The 18,257-nt window shown below is 41.8% G+C and overlaps 1 protein-coding gene across 1 annotated transcript in view; it reads left to right on the top strand.

Moving 5' to 3' along the window:
* LOC137544116 (inactive dipeptidyl peptidase 10-like) overlaps nucleotides 1–18,257 on the top strand; it is an 87,143-nt gene that overhangs the window by 2,926 nt on the left and 65,960 nt on the right. Inside the window, exons 3-5 of the mRNA XM_068265186.1 lie at nucleotides 4,748–4,814; nucleotides 6,629–6,823; nucleotides 10,687–10,741. Of these exons, the coding sequence (XP_068121287.1) occupies nucleotides 4,748–4,814; nucleotides 6,629–6,823; nucleotides 10,687–10,741 (317 nt within the window). The remainder of the gene's footprint in view (nucleotides 1–4,747; nucleotides 4,815–6,628; nucleotides 6,824–10,686; nucleotides 10,742–18,257) is intronic.

The raw sequence follows: 18,257 nt of genomic DNA, 5'->3' as shown, positions 1-18,257 counted from the left end.
CCCTGGTGACTCATACATACGTACGCCTCCCTGATTCCACTATAAGCCCCCACATTACCTACCTATACGTGCAAGGGGATTCTTATACCCACCTCTAAAGCATAGCAGTAGGAATGATCACCTTGTTCTTGACATGGACAGCAGCTTTGCGGGGGGGGGGGGGGGGTTGATTCATGCCCCTCACTTGCACAGTCTACCCCATGTCATGGACCATGCAGACTAGTATGAATCAGGTGGTGAAGATCCATGCAGTCCAGCTCAGCTGTTCTGGTCATAGCCATCGGCATAATAGAAAAAGAGTTAAAGAGGATGGGGGGTAGGGGACTACGCTTTTTCATTTTAAGCTTTTGTTAAAAAGAAATGGTGCAAAACTAAGATGAGCAAGATGACTTCTTGTCTGGCTAAAGCATTTGTCTGCCTTCATATTTCTGGGGAACCTTGCTTCTCCACATCCTATATCACTAATTTAATCCAGGAGAGAAAACTCAGAACAGGAAAACAGAAATAGCCAAATGAGCTCATTCTCACACTGCCACGGCAAGCTAACATTTGCTCAGCAGTGCAGTGAGAAATTGCATGGTTTTGACACTCGCCGGTGCATATTGCTGGTGAGGTTTTGTAATTGTGTTATTTTATTGTTGATTTTAGTGTTGATTTTGTTTCTTTATTGCTCCCAGAGATAATATAAAGAAAACATTTGCCACTTGACTGATGAAGCTCATTGTTGTAAATGCCTCTTGTCTAGTTGCCCCAGGTTTGTTTAGAATACTTATAAAATTATCTATTTAACATCTTCAGATAAATAACCTGCTTCATAAATTAAGTTTCAAAGGTCAGTTAAAGACGTTATCTCCTTCTTCACTAAGAAAAACCTTTATACACTCCACCACGGACCATCTAATCTCGTAGCTTTACAGGATTTTAGTTTATTGATTACATTTACAACTTCAGAACAGTTAGAATTAGTGGTCCTGCTAAACCTATTGGCATTGTAATTTTAGCACTTCTGTTTTGTTCAAATTACTTGTTTATTTGGCTCATCACTCCAAGATTTAATCTTTCTGCATTAGACAATGAAATATTTGTAGTCATCATAGAGACCACACTACCTTTTTGGCTTTGTTAATTTGAAAATCATGTTTGTTAAGTTTTTTCAAATTAATTTTCTCCAAAATCCAGAGACCAGAGGATTCCTAAATACCCATTTTGAGAAATTGTCAACTTAGATTATTCCCAAACTCAACATGTAAGGAGAAAAGTAATGGTACGGCTGTTGTCTAGGTAGGTTTGTTTACCAAACTGCACTGCTGCATTTGCAGAACTCGTCTTCCTAAAAGGACAACTGTAATGAGAAGAATATGGAGGTTGCCATATTTATTTCCTGTTAAATAACACTAGTTGCCTGGCAGCTCTGCTGGTCTGTTTGGCTGCAATAGTGTCTGAATAACAACAGAGACAAGCATGCAGCTAATCTTGTCAGACCTGGCAATAATGTTAGAAACACCTGATTTGCTCCACGCTTGTTCAGGGTCTACGGCTAAAAGCATTAGAGGCAGAGGATCAGCAGGATAGCCAGGCAACTGGTATTGCTTAAAAGGAAATAAATATGGCAGCCCCCATATCCCTTTCAGTTCAGCTGCCCTTTAAGCCCTACTTTAGCTGGTGCCTGAAGGGTCTTGGTAGCTTCTCCTCACCCCATGTGACCACATTCTGTCCTCTACATTGGTTAACAGACTAAACCATGAGTGTGGGGAGGGAAAGTATTGCACTTTCAGTGTTTTAGTTTAAGGGAGCTCAGGCAGTGTGGAGGACCCCTCAGAGCTCAAGCAGGAAGAATTTGTAACAGCAGAGTTCAGGTCAGCTTTCATAATGATTTGTAATTGCTTTTAGAAAATATTCTGTGTTACTATAATGCGTTCTCTGCTTACAAAATGCTTGTGGAACTCATCTTGCTTTGAGTTATAGGCATTCACGGGCCATTAAAAGCCACTTGAGACTGCATTAGCACTTTGAAAAATGTTATAAAGTCCCTGTGCAAATGTTCCTTCTCAGCAAAGGCTTCAGTCAGAGTGGTTTATTGGGCATGTACTCAGCATCCACATGATTAAACAGCTCCAGCTCATATTGGTACTCCTCCTATAATAAGGTTTTATTTTCTATGCTTATAGATGGTGCTGGTCAGATTTCCTTAATATGATATATGGCTTTTAAGTTTGCTTGCACAATAACAACTTTGTTTTATATGAGTGTTCTTGCCTTATGTTGCTCTATCTGTACATTATATGAATACAACAGCTGTTCCACTATGTGCTTTATAGCATACTCGTTACTTGATCTATTTTCGCAATGTAACCGTTAATCTTATTATAGCAAATTCCAGTGCAAGGAATGTCACATTGGTGGATGTCACCAATGTACATTATATATGACCAGGTTATACAAAGCTGCTGAAAGAATGAAAAAAATAAATCCAAATTGCAATGTACGTGTATATTTACATCACAAAATGAGAGACTGACAGCAGAGACAAAATGTATACATTGGTTCAAATCTGTAAATGTAATATTGACAGGGCCGGATTTACAGCTCAGGAGCCTATAGGCACATAAGCTCTGGCACCCTAAGCTCCGCCCCATAACAGGCCACACCCCATAATAACACACCCCTTTCCCTAGGTATGGTATAAAGAATGTAGAGAGTAGTCAGTTGGCGGTAGGTAGGTAGGTGTAGAGAGCACTGAGAGGAGTCAGTGGGGGTAGGTAGGTCAGAAAGTGCAGCAGATAAGTATAGAGAGCACAGAGAGGGGTCAGTGAGGGTAGGTAGGTGTGAGAGCTCAGCAGGTAGGAATAGAGACCACAGAGAGAAATCAGTGGGGGTGGGTAGGTGGGAGAGCATAGAAGGTAGATATAGAGAGTACAGCAAACAGTAAGTGGGGATCGGTTGGTAGGTGGGAGAGTGCAGCAGGTAGGTATAGACAGCACAGAGAGCAGTCAGTGGGGTTGGTAGGTGTGAGAGCGCAGTAGGTAGGTATAGAGAGCAGAGAATGATCAGTGTAAGTAGGTCGGTAGGTGAGCACAGCAGGTAGGTATCGAGAGAACAGAGAGCAGTCAGTGGGGGTGGGTAGGTAGGTGGGAGAGCGTAGCAGGTAGGTATAGAGAGCACAGAGAGCAGTCAGTGGAGGTAGGTAGGTGGGAGAGAGCAGCAGGTAGGTATAGAGAGCAGTAAGTCGAGGTTGGTGGGTTAGAGGGTAGAGCAGGTAAAGAAGGGCATTCAGCAAAGGGTTAGAGCGGACCTGAGGGACATTTAAGTGACAAGACAATATACTCTGTACGGCGCTGCGGAAGATGCCGGCGCTACATAAATACTAAAAAATAATTTAAAAAATGAACGATAAGCAACGGCATAATAACCTATAAAGAAAAACATTTCTTTGTAACAGCTGATACAAATCCTTTAATAAATCTGCAGTGTGTCTACTCCCTGCTTTCATGGAAGCAGTCTTATTGTTAACTTCCTGTGCTTTCAAATGAGCTTATCTGCTGTGACAATCAGGTGACACAGGGGGAGATCACATTACAACTTGTGATTAGACACAAGTGAGGGGCAATTAGGCTAACTCTCTAAGTACATACAGGGTGCGTTCCCTATGTTTCATTCTGTCCTGTGAGTTCAGGTCCACTTAGTGGCTTCCCAGGTGTGGGTGAAGGGCAGGGCTCTGGGGGAGGGGGCGGACTTGGAGAAAGTTTAAAGTCCTTCTTCTCCCAAATATACAGAGCGCCTGGGATGTGGGGGACTCTGGGGAGGCAGAAGAAAGACTCTGATGGCAGCGACCCTCCCTCCCTTCATACCAGTGACAGCGGCGGAGGAAACCCACATCTAGAAGAGCGGCGGCAGCAGGCTGTTTTAGTTACTATTAGCGGCAACCTCCAGTCCTTCTTCAGCAGCGAGCGGCTCCTTGACGTCACCCAGCAGCGCCCCCTGCTCCTCCCTATGGTAACACGCAGAGTCGGACGCAGTAACCATGGAGAGGAGCAGGGGGCGCTGCAGAGTGACGTCATGGAGCCGCTCGCTGCTGAAGAAGGACTGAAGCATGCCGCTAATAGTAACTACGACAGCCTGCCACCGCTCTTCTAGATGTGGGTCTCCTCCGCCGCTGCCACTAGTATGAAGGGAGGGAGAAATGGACAGACCACTTGCTACTGTGTTCCCCGCCTCTCACAAATACTCCGCCTGTAGGCACGTGCCTACTTTGTTTAATGGTAAATCCGGCCCTGAATATTGAACAAGGATGCCAATTTCTTAAATTGGTTATGAGGTTTATAATGTTTAATGTCATAATTATTTTTCTTTCTCCGCCCAGACAAATTGAACAAACTCTTGAACTAGGAATTTAGGATGCCTGTGTGCCTGGCAGTGTCTCGGTTGTGTGAGCACTTAGTAAAAAAAGGGCCTTATCTGTTTGTAATAACAACCTAACAGCCTCTGACACTGTACTGGATGTTTTGTTTCAACGAAGGCATCATATTGACATGTATTTATGTTTCCTACAAAAAATCCATGTATCCCCTTTGATGCTGCATGTATAAAGCTGTCTTATAAGCCTACAGGATTCAGTCTGACGAAGGCCCAAGGGCCGAAAGCTTACTCTTTTATATATACTTTTAAGTTAGCCAATAAATGGTATCATCCTGATTTAAAACTTCTTGTATATATTTCATATTTGAGAAATATTTACTTTATGTTTCAGACCTCCCCGTCCTTCTGACTCTTCCATCAGACTATGAGGATGCAGAATTTCCTCTGCTTGTCTGGCTGTAAGTATAACTTGTCAATAAGACTTGTTTAAATCGAGTAACGGCGAAGTGCAGAAAAATCCATTGCCAGAATCCATGGCATAGACCATTAACATTTCAAAATAAGGCAACACTAGGAGAACACTTGCTATTCTTGAATTTCACATAATAGGAGATATAGTTTTCTCATGTGTGAATACATGCAAAAATAAAGCTTTACCACTGCTTATTTTATACTCATCCTCTGCCCAAATTCTGGAATTCAGTTTGTGTCATGGGGGGTGTGATTCCTCCTCTCTTCCCCCATCTGCCTCCCCACAACCACCCTTTAGAGATAGGCACAAGAACTCGTGCGTTTTGGTGTTACATGGAAATCCATGGCTACCCAACTTATTTTAGACAATTTCTTTTAGCCAGAAATGCACCAAATGGAACAGAGATTGCACTCTACTTCAGAAATATACAAAATTTGGGCAAGTCCATTACATGTGATACATGTGTCCTTTTTTTCTACAACAATCTATGCTCCTTAAGGGAGTACATTTTGATGTAATGACAGCCGGTGACTGGTATAATTTCATCATCCATTTATAGACCGTGAATGGCACTCTCCCTAGGCCATGACTTATTTGGCATTTACGGTACATATATTTGGCCCCACACCTTGTACCACATATGCAAAATATATACACAAGGAAAGTGCACTATGGATCCAAATAGGTTGTCACAGCATCCAAAAGGGGGAACAACTTCTGTCATCTGCAAAAGTTACAATCACAAAGAAATGGCGCTTCAGACAAAAAGTTATTTTTAAAGTTCAGTATACATTAAAGTTCACCCCACTCTGGCATGCTCTCACAGAATAAGAAGACCTCAAAGGTCATTAATCACTCATGCTTATCCGAGTCTCCCTGGTCATAAGTGGCTCACGTGGGGGAATCACCAATTATTGGCTCGCTCACCTCGGTAATACATGTAACAAATGAGGCTGAGATGGTGTATTACCTTACACACAATCAGGGCAGCCATCAGGGGGTACAAGAGGGACAGTAATATGGGGCCCAGGAAGAGTCAGGGGCCCAAACAGTGGCAATGCCACTCGAGTCTCTACTGGCAATTATTCTACCGTGGTATAACAGGAGTTGTGTGGTCATCTCCCTCTTCCCTGCTGCGTGATTGATGAACACGCATTAATGCAGGGGGGAGGTTGCTATGGGGGACAGGCAAGTTGCTTTGACTCTACCCCACCTACTGTGGCTCTGCCCCCACACAATCTACCTATCAGATTGTTATTTGGCATGAGGGGGTCCCTGTAGGTTTGCCAAGTATGGGGCCCAGAAAATTCTAATGGCGGCCCTGCACACAATTAATAAAAAAGCTAAAAACAATACGCTCAACTTGTAAAATGGTATGCCTAGTTATAATACAAACAAATAGGTGTTTTGGGGAATTGAGAAGACGTGCCATTTACATAAACATTCAGTTTCCCGTCCTCTCCTTTACTCATCCACAAAGACTGAGTGTGTCCTTTGCACCATTGCAATCTATGAGCAATTGTTCCTAGGACCGGTCTCGTTCCATGATATGGCATTGTGTTCAGGCGTGTTGTGAAAGGAGCAGGAGAGTTTTGGCTCAGTTAGGAAGCATAAAGTTTAAACATTTGTATAGTAGCTTTATTTATTTAAAGCTTCTATTTGGAATTAATCTATAAAAATAGACTGTATATTGGCACTGATATAACAGCTGTAGCAAAATTTATCTATTTTATGTTAATGACATGATGACTTATTGAATGAAACTCCTTAAGCATAAAGTTGTATTTTATATCCCCTTAGGCCAGAACTACCAGGCACTCAGCAGGTAACAGAAGAACTGTCCTTGGGGTGGGAGTCTGTGCTTGTAAGCCATTTCCAGATAATTGTTGCACGCATTGATGGGCGGGGATCTAAGAATCGAGGTCTGCATTTACTACATGGAGTCGATCACAAGTTGGGTTCTGCCGAGATCAAAGATCACCTGGCTCTAGTGCAGTATGTAAAGCTTATGTATCACTGTACTATTTTTATGTTAATGTTATTGCGTTACCAATTACTGTATAGTCTTCTTATAATACGTCTGACCACAATGGCTGCATGCTTTTTTACATTATGTGATTCAGACAATACTGATGCCAAAAGGTTCAGCACGCTAGCCAGGAAACTTGCATTGTTCAAAGCAAATCTGAGTGAAAATAAACTTATGAGAAAATGAATTGTATGTGTTTTACGAAGGGTAAATTAAACACAGATCAGAGTCTCATATTTTTATGTTCAGTGTTAGGCAGGGGTCACACTTGTCTTTCAGTTTTCTGTATCGATTTTTGTGCACGTGTTTTCTGCACATCATGCCCCATATGCAATTAACTTCTTCTCCAGAGTTTTCTCCTAACAGATATGTTTTAGCTTCTTATTAAAATAACTTTTCAGCACTCTGAAATTAAAAAAAAGTACCAAAAAGTAGGTGAAAAAGTACTTTGAAAATAATTTGGAGTATTTTCTTGCTTGCTGTTAGCATTATGAAAATATCACCTAGGAGAAAACTAAGGAGAAAAAGTGAATTGCATATAAGCCTATGTGCGTTTGTATGTAGAAAAAATGCTAACAAAGTCTATCAGCACATCAATTTCACAGTTATAGCATGCTTTTTAATGTGCCCAAACCACAATGAATCCAACAGTTGTTTCTGGAGCCTTGCAGGGTCTATCTTTTTCACGGTATGTGGCATACCACCTTAACCACTTCAGCCTACAGGGTTGATAATTTTTTACATCTGAGCAACTTTCACCTCCCATTCATTTGCCAATAACTTTATCACTACTCATCACAATGAACTGATCTATAACTTGTTTTTTCCGCCACCAATTAGGCTTTCTGTGGGTGGTACATTTTGCTAAGAGCCACTTTACTGTAAATGCATTTTAACAGGAAGAATAAGAAAAAAACTGAAAAAAATCATTATTTCTCAGTTTTCAGCCATTATAGTTTTAAAATAATACATGCCTCCATAATTAAAACTCACTTATTGTATTTGCCCATATGTCCTGGGTATTACACCGTTAAAATTATGTCCCTATCACAATGTATGGCGACAATATTTTATTTAGAAATAAAGGTGCATTTTTTCAATTTGCGTCCATCACTATTTAGAAGCCCATAATTTAATAAATCATATTGATATACTCCTTTGACATGAATATTTAAAAAGTTTAGACCCTTAGGTAACTATTTATGTTTTTTTTTTTTTTTTTATTATTGTAATTTTTTTTTTTTTTTTTATTAAAACTTGTATGTGGGTATTTTTTGGTGTGGGAGGTAAACAGGGGATTTTACATGTATAAAAATGTATTTTATTCAATGTAAGGTGATTTTGGTGTAGTTTGCTATTTGGCCACAAGATGGCCACAATCAAAAAGTCCTGGGAGCGATCGAGCTCTCTCCCAGGAAGAAGATAGACCACAGGGGAACTTTTTGATCTCAGAAAAGCCGCAGCGTCTGAAGAGACGCTGTCGGCTTTTCTCCGGGGGGGTCCGATCAGTGAAAGGGATTTATAATCCCTTTCATTGATCGCTGGGCTAACGGCCCCCAGCGGGAGCGCGCACGGGGGGGCCCGCGGGAGCACGCGCGACCCGCAAGAGTGCACGCAGCCTAACTGGACGAAAATTTTCGTCCAGTTAGGCTTAAGTGGTTAAAGTGGACCTCCGGACTAAAAATCTACTCAGCAGAACTGAAAAGGCTTGGTGTTTCTTTAACACTTTCACAGCATCAGAACTTTGTTTTTCTTACCAAAGCATCATTTTTAGCTGCATTTTTAGCTAAGCTCCACCCATCAAAGAAAAAAAGCCCGGGCCTTTTTCCCCTGATGCTGTGCAGAGCATGATGGGATTTCCTATGTTGTTATTCACGTTGCCTGGCAACTGGGAGGGGTGATCAGCTCACAGGACAGTTGGAACTGTGTCTCATGCTCCCTGTCACCTCCTTTCAACCAAAAAGATGGCTGCCATCATAAAATCAAACATTTGCCTGTTCTTTTAAAACAGGGTGGGTAAGAGATTATATTACCTATCTATTTTAAGTAACTTAATTAATGTAACTTAATGACCGTATGTTTGTTTAGGCTGGAGTTCCTCTTTAAGTGTGAACTAGCCCATTGATTAACATGAGCTTTCAGTTTAAATGCGTTTTTCAGAAAGGCAAAACAGCTGAAGGGGCCCATACACCTAATGATTTTCCCGCCGATATACAGCAGATTCGATCACTGTGATCGAATCTGCTGTGAAATCGTTGCGCAAACGCTGACCGAGCGATCGCTTTCCGTCTGAAATTGATCATTCCCGTCGATCCGTGCGGAAGATTTCGCTCGATCGCCGGCGGGTCAGGAGTGCGTCGATAGCGGCGTTCGAATGTCCGACAACCGACGCTAGTGGCAATACATTACCTGATCCGGCCGGCGCATGTACCCGATGTCACCGCTGCTCCTTCTCCGCTGGGTTCCAGCAGGCTTCACTTCTTTCTGTCCCGACAACTGTTTAAAATTCCCCGGACAGGAAGAAGCGAAGCCTGCCGGAACCCAGCGGTGAAGGAGCAGCGGTGACAGCGGGGACATGCGCCGGCAGAGCAGGCAATGTATGCAGGGGGTGGCGGCAGCAGCGGCAGCTTCACAGATGGTGAATCGATTTCATGCTGAAATCAATTTACAATCTGTTTGCAGTAAAGGCAGCCATACACTATCCATAGATGTGGCTGGATAGTGTAATGGTTAAGGGCTCTGCCTCTGACACAGGAGACCAGGGTTCAAATCTCAGCTCTGCCTGTTCAGTAAGCCAGCACCTATTCAGCAGGAGACTTTAGGCGAGTCTCCCTAACACTGCTACTGCCTATAGAGCTCCGTCCTAGTGGCTGCAGCTCTGGCGCTTTGAGTCCGCCAGGAGAAAAGCACTATATAAGTGTTTGTCTTTTTTTTTTTTTTTACGCTCCCTCTCTGATCAGATTCAATCAGAGAGGGATCTATCTGTTGGTCGATCTGATGGCAAATCGACCAGTGTATGGCCACCTTTAGAAACCATGAGATAAGGCTTCTGATAAGCATTCAGTGCTGGAAAGTTCAAAGAGTAATTTCTTCTATTTGTTTTTTTAATCAGAAAGACAGATTTGTCAGGGCTGCTGTTCAGATAGAAAAATAAATCCCTTAGGCAGGGGTCCAGAAAAATGAATCCCTTAGGCAAGGGCCCAGAAAAATGAATCCCTTAGGCAGGGGTCCCTAAGGGATTCATTTTTCTATCTGAACAGCAGCCATGACAAATCTGTCTTTCTGATTAAAAAAAAACAAATAGAAGTAATGACTCTTTGAACTTTCCAGCACTGAATGCTTATCAGAAGCCTTATCTCATGGTTTCTCCGATTTTTTTGCCTTCTATTTACTTTTCAGGAAACAGACTGAATTGACAAGCTGTTGAACAAGCTCATTTATGTAGATAAAAACTCTGAAGTCCCTTTCCAGGAAGAATTAAAGTTTTTTTAATTCTTTCTGGAAAGGGACTTCAGACAATTTCTTAGTGGGCTGGTACTGCAGTATGTGTACCTATGTACTTATATTAGCTCCAAATGCGTTGTTTTTTGGCACTGCATGCACTGCCTGTGCACATCAATTTTACTGGCCATTTGTGTCAGCCTCTATAACCTTCTGACTACAAGCTAATGTTAAGCTCGTCTAGTTACAAGTTAACGTGATGGTGTTCTTATTATCTGCAGATGTATATAATCAGTATTGTAAAATCATACACAGATGTGCTCCATAGATGCCACACCATTGTAAACTATTCTGGTGAGTGATTCATCATTTTGTTTCCTTCTTCCAGGCAATTGAAACAGTTACCGTTTGTGGACAAAAGGCGCATAGGGTTGTATGGAAAGGTGAGTGAATGCTGTATGACCTTCCTACTTTTTACTGTTGAGTTGATTATTGAATGTTATAATCTTGAATCCAAAGCTTCTACTGGGACATAGACAAGTACTGTATGGTTCTTGGATTCATTTATTTTACTAGTGTTCTACATTAAGCTTGCAGGTACAAAATAATATCTGTAGTTCGCTGTTAACATTTTAAACCAAAAGTTACAAGGGAATTACACTATACACCATCACTAGAAAGTTTACTGTATAGCTTCAAACATCAAAATGCTTTCAGTGACATTACAGATTAGCTACAATCTGTCCTATTCAAGCCTCTAAAGTGTACTAATAACCAGTGCTGTACAAATAACGTAAAGACTTTAAGTGGGTTTAGCTAAAATCTTAGTAACTATTCTTAGTTACCGTATATAATAGTATATATTTAAAAGTATTTGAAAGGGAGGCAGAGTGCAGACACATTACTTAGAGAGCTTAAGCCAGCAATGATCACATTTTGTCTTTGCCGATGACCAGAGATACGTAAGCTTCTCCGTTTCTGTGCAATTAAAATAAAGGTTTTGCACACAGGTAATGTGTAGGAATGCTTTCAAATATTCTTTTATGTAACTTTGAGTAGTTACTGAGATTTTATTTCTGGAAGTATAATCCATCTTTAAAGGAAACTGTAACGAGAGGGATGTGGAGGCTGCCATATTTATTTCCTTTTAAACAAAACCAGTTGCCTGGCAGCCCTACTGATCTGTTTGGCTGCAGCAGTGTTTGAATAACACCAGAAATAAGAATGCAGCCATTCCAGTCAGATTTGACAATAGTGTCAGAAACACCTGATCTGCTGCATGCTTGTTCAGGGTCTATGGCTAAAAATATTAGAGGCAGAAGATCAGTAGGATAGCCAGGCAACTGGTATTGTTTAAAAGGAAATAAATATGGCAGCCTCCATTTGTCTCTCATTACAGTTGTCCTTTAAGGGTAAAGTTGCCTTCCAGCGTCATTATTAGTGAGGATGCTACATCTGTTACAGAAAATAGATATCCCTGCACTGCCCCAGAATCCATCCAGATTTATGGTGACACATTGACATGTTCTTGCCAAACAGCTTTCATTGCGAAGAGCAAAGAAATCACTACTGGTAAGTACTGCACCAGTCAGTGCAAAGCTCATGTCTAGGATGAGGATCAGACTAGACATGTAATGGTTGACTATGCCAAGGTGGCAAATGATCTATCATCATTGCATTGTATCTGGAGTTCTCAATCAAGCATTTGAGGAGGAGACCTGACTTTCTCTCATAAGCGCAGTCAGATACATGTAGAGACCTTTTGGGGATGCTTAAAGGGAACCTTAACTGAGAGGGATATGGATGTTTCCTTTTAGACCAGGGGTAGGGAACCTATGGCTCGGGAGCCAGATGTGGCTCTTTTGATGGCTACATCTGGCTCACATACAAATCAGTAGGGGTTGATTCACTAAGGTACACTGATCAAGTAGTGCAGCTTAGTGTGGCAGAGCTAGTAACATTTTCAAAGTAGGCATGCTACTGCTGTAGCATATACTACTAACTTACTTGTGCTACCCCAAAAGGAACGGCTGCGCCAATTGTCCCACTGGAGCCTGTCAGGTCCAGTGACTTTGTAGGATGAGATGCCCTCACTTTGATTGGCCCAATAGGCTGCCTGTCACTTGACAGACAGTCTATTGGGCCAAAGTGCGGGGATCTTGTCCTACAAAGTGAACCAACCCCTAAGTCAGCAAGCTAATCGTACAAGCTGTTAGTCGATATTTCTCCTGTCTGGGAAATTACTGATGTTGCTGAAACCCAAGACGTGTCTGACACTTCCGCTGCCTGGCGGATCAACTGTATACACATCACCATAGCAACTGCGAAGTGAGCCCTCTGCTGAGCATGCGCACTGTCCCAGTTTTAAAAATATTGTATGGCTTTCACAGAATTACATTTTAAAATATGTGGCGTTTATGGCTCTCTCAGCCCAAAAAGTTCCTGACCTGATCACATACCTGAAACAAGCATGCAGCAAATTCTGTTTGACTTCAGTCAGAGCACCTGATCTGCATGCTTGTTGAGGGGCTGTGGCTGAAAGCATTAGACACAGGATCAACAGGAGAGTCAGGCAACTGGTATTATTTTAAAAGGAAAAATCCATATCCTTCTCAATTTAGGTTCCCTTTAAAGGACTTACGAGGTGAAAAATCGTAATTTTGGTCTTTACCTGTTTACTATGTGAATCCATAGGTGTGTTACAATGCGTCCTCCGTTGCATTCCGCCTCAAAGGATATTTTATATTCCCCCCAGGCTACGACCCGACCCCACAGCACGGGTCGTCTCCTATGCCACATTCAAGATGGCCGCCGCAAAGATCCACGGCTGCGCAGTACGCATGGCGGAGAGTGCGGCTGCGCAGCTCTCCACCCTCGCCCAGCCGCGTACTCGCTGTTAGCGTCATCCTACTGTGACAGCGGGCGCGCTCACAGCGAGGGCGGAGAGCTGCTCAGCCGCAGTCTCCGCCATGCGTACTGCGCAGCCGCGGATCTTTGCGGCGGCCATCTTGAATGTGGCATAGGAGACGACCCGTGCTGTGGGGTCGGGTCGTAGCCTGGGGGGAATATAAAAGATACTTTTGAGGCGGAATGCAACGGAGGACGCATTGTAACACACCTATGGATTCACATAGTAAACAGGTAAAGACCAAAATTATGTTTTTTCGCCTCATAAGTCCTTTAAAGCACTGGCATAGCAACTAAAGGACAAATACTGTAACATATAAATTACCGATGTTACATTTATTAATTTCTCAGTCCAGTGAAGCTTTGAGGAGCTCTTGAACAACTGACAGCGCTGAGCTTCCTTTGTGCTGAGCAATGGGTATTTTGGTTCTTCTTTCACTGGTTACAACATAAGAAATGATTCTACTGTTATCAAGTGCTTTTTGGAGACACATGAAAGCAGAATAAAGTATGACTCCCGGGTTTTATAGGGATAGAGATTATCAGTACATTTTAAAGTAAGCAGGGGAAAAAAGAATAATTAGAACTAGGTCACAGTGGCTGATTGTAAACTCAGCAGTGTAAATCTTCAGAAAGTAAAGTTTGAAATGAGCTTGTATATCTGGCATGCCGGCTTTCTCCATCACAAAGTTTTACATCATGGCTGCAATGTAAGGAAATGGCTCTGCAGGGAAGGATAAAGCATGCAGCTAGCAACTGCTACAGAGCTGCTCTGATCACCTGAGTGCTGCTCTGCACTACAGGAGCTGCAATTTACTGTTCGCTTCAACTAAGTAAAACAAAATGTAATTTTATTATTCAAGTTGAAAATCTTGAGGCTCATCCATATTTCATTGTATAAAACTGCTGACAAATATGAGATCAGCGACGGATGAATACGATTATCACTCGCAATCCCGAGTCTGTAATTTTGATACAGATCGCATCTTGAAGAATATATGAGCCTTTTAGATGCAATACTTCCAATATAGATGATTAAGTCATTTATCTATTATAGATGATGGACTATAGCCACTAGCATTCCACAGCAGTTTAATGAATGCTTAAAATCCATTGATAAGTTAAAGAGAATCTGTATTGTTAAAATCGCACAAAAGTAAACATACCAGTGCGTTAGGGGACATCTCCTATTACCTTCTGTCACAATTTCGCCGCTCCTCGACGCAGTAAAAGTGGTTAAAAACTGTTTTAAAAAGTTTGTTTATAAACAAACAAAATGGCCACCAAAACAGGAAGTAGGTTGATGTACAGTATGTCCACACATAGAAAATACATCCATACACAAGCAGGCTGTATACAGCATTACTTTTGAATCTCAAGAGATCATTTGTGTGTTTCTTCCCCCCTTCTGCTCTCATGCACTGAAGTTTCAGGCTGCTCGTTTCTTCCTGCAAACAGCTTTGCCCTTGTCTGTAATTCCTCAGTATGTGAAAGCCCAGCCAGCTCAGAGGATGATTTATCCAGCTTGTAAAAGATAAGAGAGAAGAGAGAAGCTGCTCTAATCTAAATAACACACAGGCAGTGTGCAGAGAGGGGCCTGGAGGGGGGAGATGCATCACAGAACCACAACACTGAAGAACTTGGCAGCCTTCCAGACACAGGCTGACAAGTCTGACAGGGGAAAGATACATTGATTTATTACAGAGACTGTGATAGTAGAAAGTGCTGCAGTAAGCCAGAACACATTAGAATAGCTTTTGGAATGTGTAGGATGATAAAAAACAGGATGCAATTTTTGTTACGGAGTCTCTTTAAAGTGAATCCGAGGTGAAAATAAACTGATGAGATAAACAATTGTATTTATCCTCCTACTCCTAAAAATAAAACTTTTTTTAAGCTATCCCATGGTTTTATTTTATATTTAAACATTTACAAAGTAGATTGAATGTTTTGTTGTCTCTGCTCAATGGTCATCTATTGAGCGTCCCAGAGTTAAAATACATTAACTATTGGCCTTTTTCTATCTCCCTCTGCTCTCAGAAGTTGTATTCTGCCAGGAAAACGTTTATGGCTTTAATTTGATTATAAGTGACGTTTCCTATATTCCCAACACGATAAAAACAAGACAGAAGCTGTCACTTCCATGCCTAGAAATTAACTCTTTCAGGCAGCAAAATAAAACAAGTAAAACAGCCTGGTTATAAATATGTTTTGCACTGTACATACACATGTTTATCTTATCATGCTGCATGTCACCTCGGGTACACTTTAAGGGACTTTAGAAGTTAAAGAAAGGACTTTAAGGGACTTCAGAAGTTAAATAAAAGACATGTCTACATTGAAAGTCTGTTGATCTCCTTTATTAATGTTCTCATCTAAAGTCATTGGGTTGGACATACACATTAATATATTTATGAATTGGATCTTGTCAGAATATAAATGTTTGGGGACTATGTGAAGAGACTGCAGTAAGCTGTGTTGCCCTCTGCATACGTTACTGCTGTGAACTGCAGATTAATGCACACATAAAATAAAGGTGGTTTGTCCTGCAGCCTCACTTATCTGATGTTTGTGTGGTCTACTGGGTACCCGTAGAGTGGCAGGAAATCAGTCAAAGGCTTTACGCATGCAGGTCGCATCTGCTTATCTTCCATATGGCAAGGTTACTACACCAAAAGATGACTCCAGAAGCTGCATGCTGTCCACCAACCACCAACTTTGGGATCCCACTAGCTGATTATATTAATACAGGCTGGTCCAATTGGGTAACCTGGCTATGTAAAGCTATGGGAATGTTGTCCAGTTGTCATGGCAAGCATTAATTAATACATGAAATACATTTTATGTATGAGTTTATTGTTCCCTTCTTTATAGAGGAAAAGGATGGAAGCTTTCACTCCTTATGTATAATCCTGTCAAGAATGGAGGGTTACCCCTTCACAGGAAGCCAATATCCTTCATGACATCACAATCAGAGTCATGTTCGATAAATCAATCCTGTGCTTCTGCATGGATCTTACAGGTCATCATGCATAAATCTTGCAGAAAAAATTATCTTATGCTGGGCATACACGGCACGTTTCTGGATGCAATTATGCGCCGGATCGAGCCGCTGGCTCGATGCCGGCACATTCCTGCTTGTCCGCGCGTGCGGGCGGATCAATTCCCGCTTGTCCCCGCTGGGATCAAGCGGGGAATCTATCCGGCAGGTCATCGGACCTGTCGGATATTATCACTCAAGCCCATCAGTGGCTCGATTGATAAGGAAAGAAAGTGCCGTGTATGCCCAGCATAAGGGAATTGATCATCTCTATTCAAGGATGAGCAATTGTCCAACTTCTTATTTCCTAAAATCAGGCAATTGCAGCGCTCCTCTGTAGTACAAATAATGTGATTAGGCTGCTAGGAGAGATAGTAAGCAAACACCCACAGTCTTACTAAAATAGGAGAAATATATAAATACATGGACTCCTGCACACTATGCAAAGAGAAATTCTTCACTTTATTAGGATAAAATCAATTAAATGAATAAAATTCACAGTAAAAAATGGTCAAAGATGTCTCTAGCAAACATTAGAAAACACACCCTTAGCTGTCTAGCAAACTATCCTGCGAGCAATCTAATATAATTGGACAGATCACAGGGATCGCTCCTGCAATATTCCTTTAGATAGAGCCTCCTTCTGGCTCCTAAATCCAGATAAAATGTATACAAACACCAATATCCATGTGTACATAGCATAGGACATCAAAATCCACTTGTGTTTTGGCAATCCTAAATCAGTTTCATATCTTGCACAGTTTATACAGAGCAGCACAATAGCAGCATTCAATAGAAGGAGTGTATCTTCTGGTACTCATGGCTCCACTCGATTAGCGTGTCTTTGAGTCCAATTTACCGTGCTCCAACAATCAATCAATGTCCTAGTGGAGCTGCGGCATCTGTACGTGGCCTGGGGAGATGGAGAGATTCGATTCAGACCTACTCGACTGCTGCGGAGCTCCAGCCGGCAGCTTCCGCAGTCAGGAGTATAACAGTAGACTTGGTCTGTTGCTGTGCTTGGGGTCCAAAAAAGGACCCGAAAGTTGCGCTGAGTGACGTCAACGTGCCAACTACCAACCACGCCTTCTTCTTATTTCCTGTCAAGCTGGCCATAGATATAAGAGAATGATTGGACGTGTGAGCAATGTTCATCTGCCACCAGCTGATTTTTATTGTTGACTGCAAATGTTTCGTTTAGTTGAGTAAGTCCTGTTTGAGCTACATAGAGGGGATGGAGAGTGGTGCATAGACATGGTGCTGTTGATCATGGGACAAACCACAGTGGTTGGTTAGGAATTCCTAACCTATTAAGTCACATCCCCTTTGCCTGCGATGTGTGCCTGAGAAATATACAGAAACTACTGATGACCTAATGACAATAAGTGCCATTGTCTGTCAGTTCATGTCTATAGATACCTTAAACTTTACCTGAAGTGGCATTGTATGCCATAAGCTGAAGGTTGCCCCAAGTAGTATAGTGCCGTGATCTGGACAACCCCAACTGTCAGAACTGAGACCCAACGCTTGCTTCTGAAGGAGGGTCAGGCTCCAGTGACGGCTCTGATTATGGGATTTGATGGGAGCCTTATAGAGAGAATTACTGCACTCTACTAATAAGGATGAAGGACAGGATAGCATGATGGATGACTACACTCTGCCATCTACATGGGGCAACCTTCATCTTATTACATTTTGTCACAAGGTACACTTTAAGAAATTTGCTTAATCTATTGCCACCATTATAGCATTCTGCCTAGAACATTCCCAGCCATCTCTCCAAAGGAACACTCTTGTTTTACAAATAATAATTTCACTGTGGCAAATTGGTATTGTTCTTAGATCAATACCTATTGATTGCTTTCTCCAGCTAGCAATAAAACTTGTCTTTATTCTCTATTGACCTTGACTTGACTACTTAATTAAATTATTAACTGAGTTATGGATGGGAAGCAGACAATACTATTCCCCTTTATCTTGTGTCACAGCAAAATACTGGTTTATACTGCACT

The sequence above is a fragment of the Hyperolius riggenbachi genome, chromosome 2 (assembly GCF_040937935.1).
Source record: "Hyperolius riggenbachi isolate aHypRig1 chromosome 2, aHypRig1.pri, whole genome shotgun sequence".
NCBI lineage: Eukaryota > Metazoa > Chordata > Amphibia > Anura > Hyperoliidae > Hyperolius > Hyperolius riggenbachi.
The sequence above is the reverse complement of the archived record's forward strand: the minus strand, read 5'-3'. Positions and strand labels throughout refer to the sequence as shown.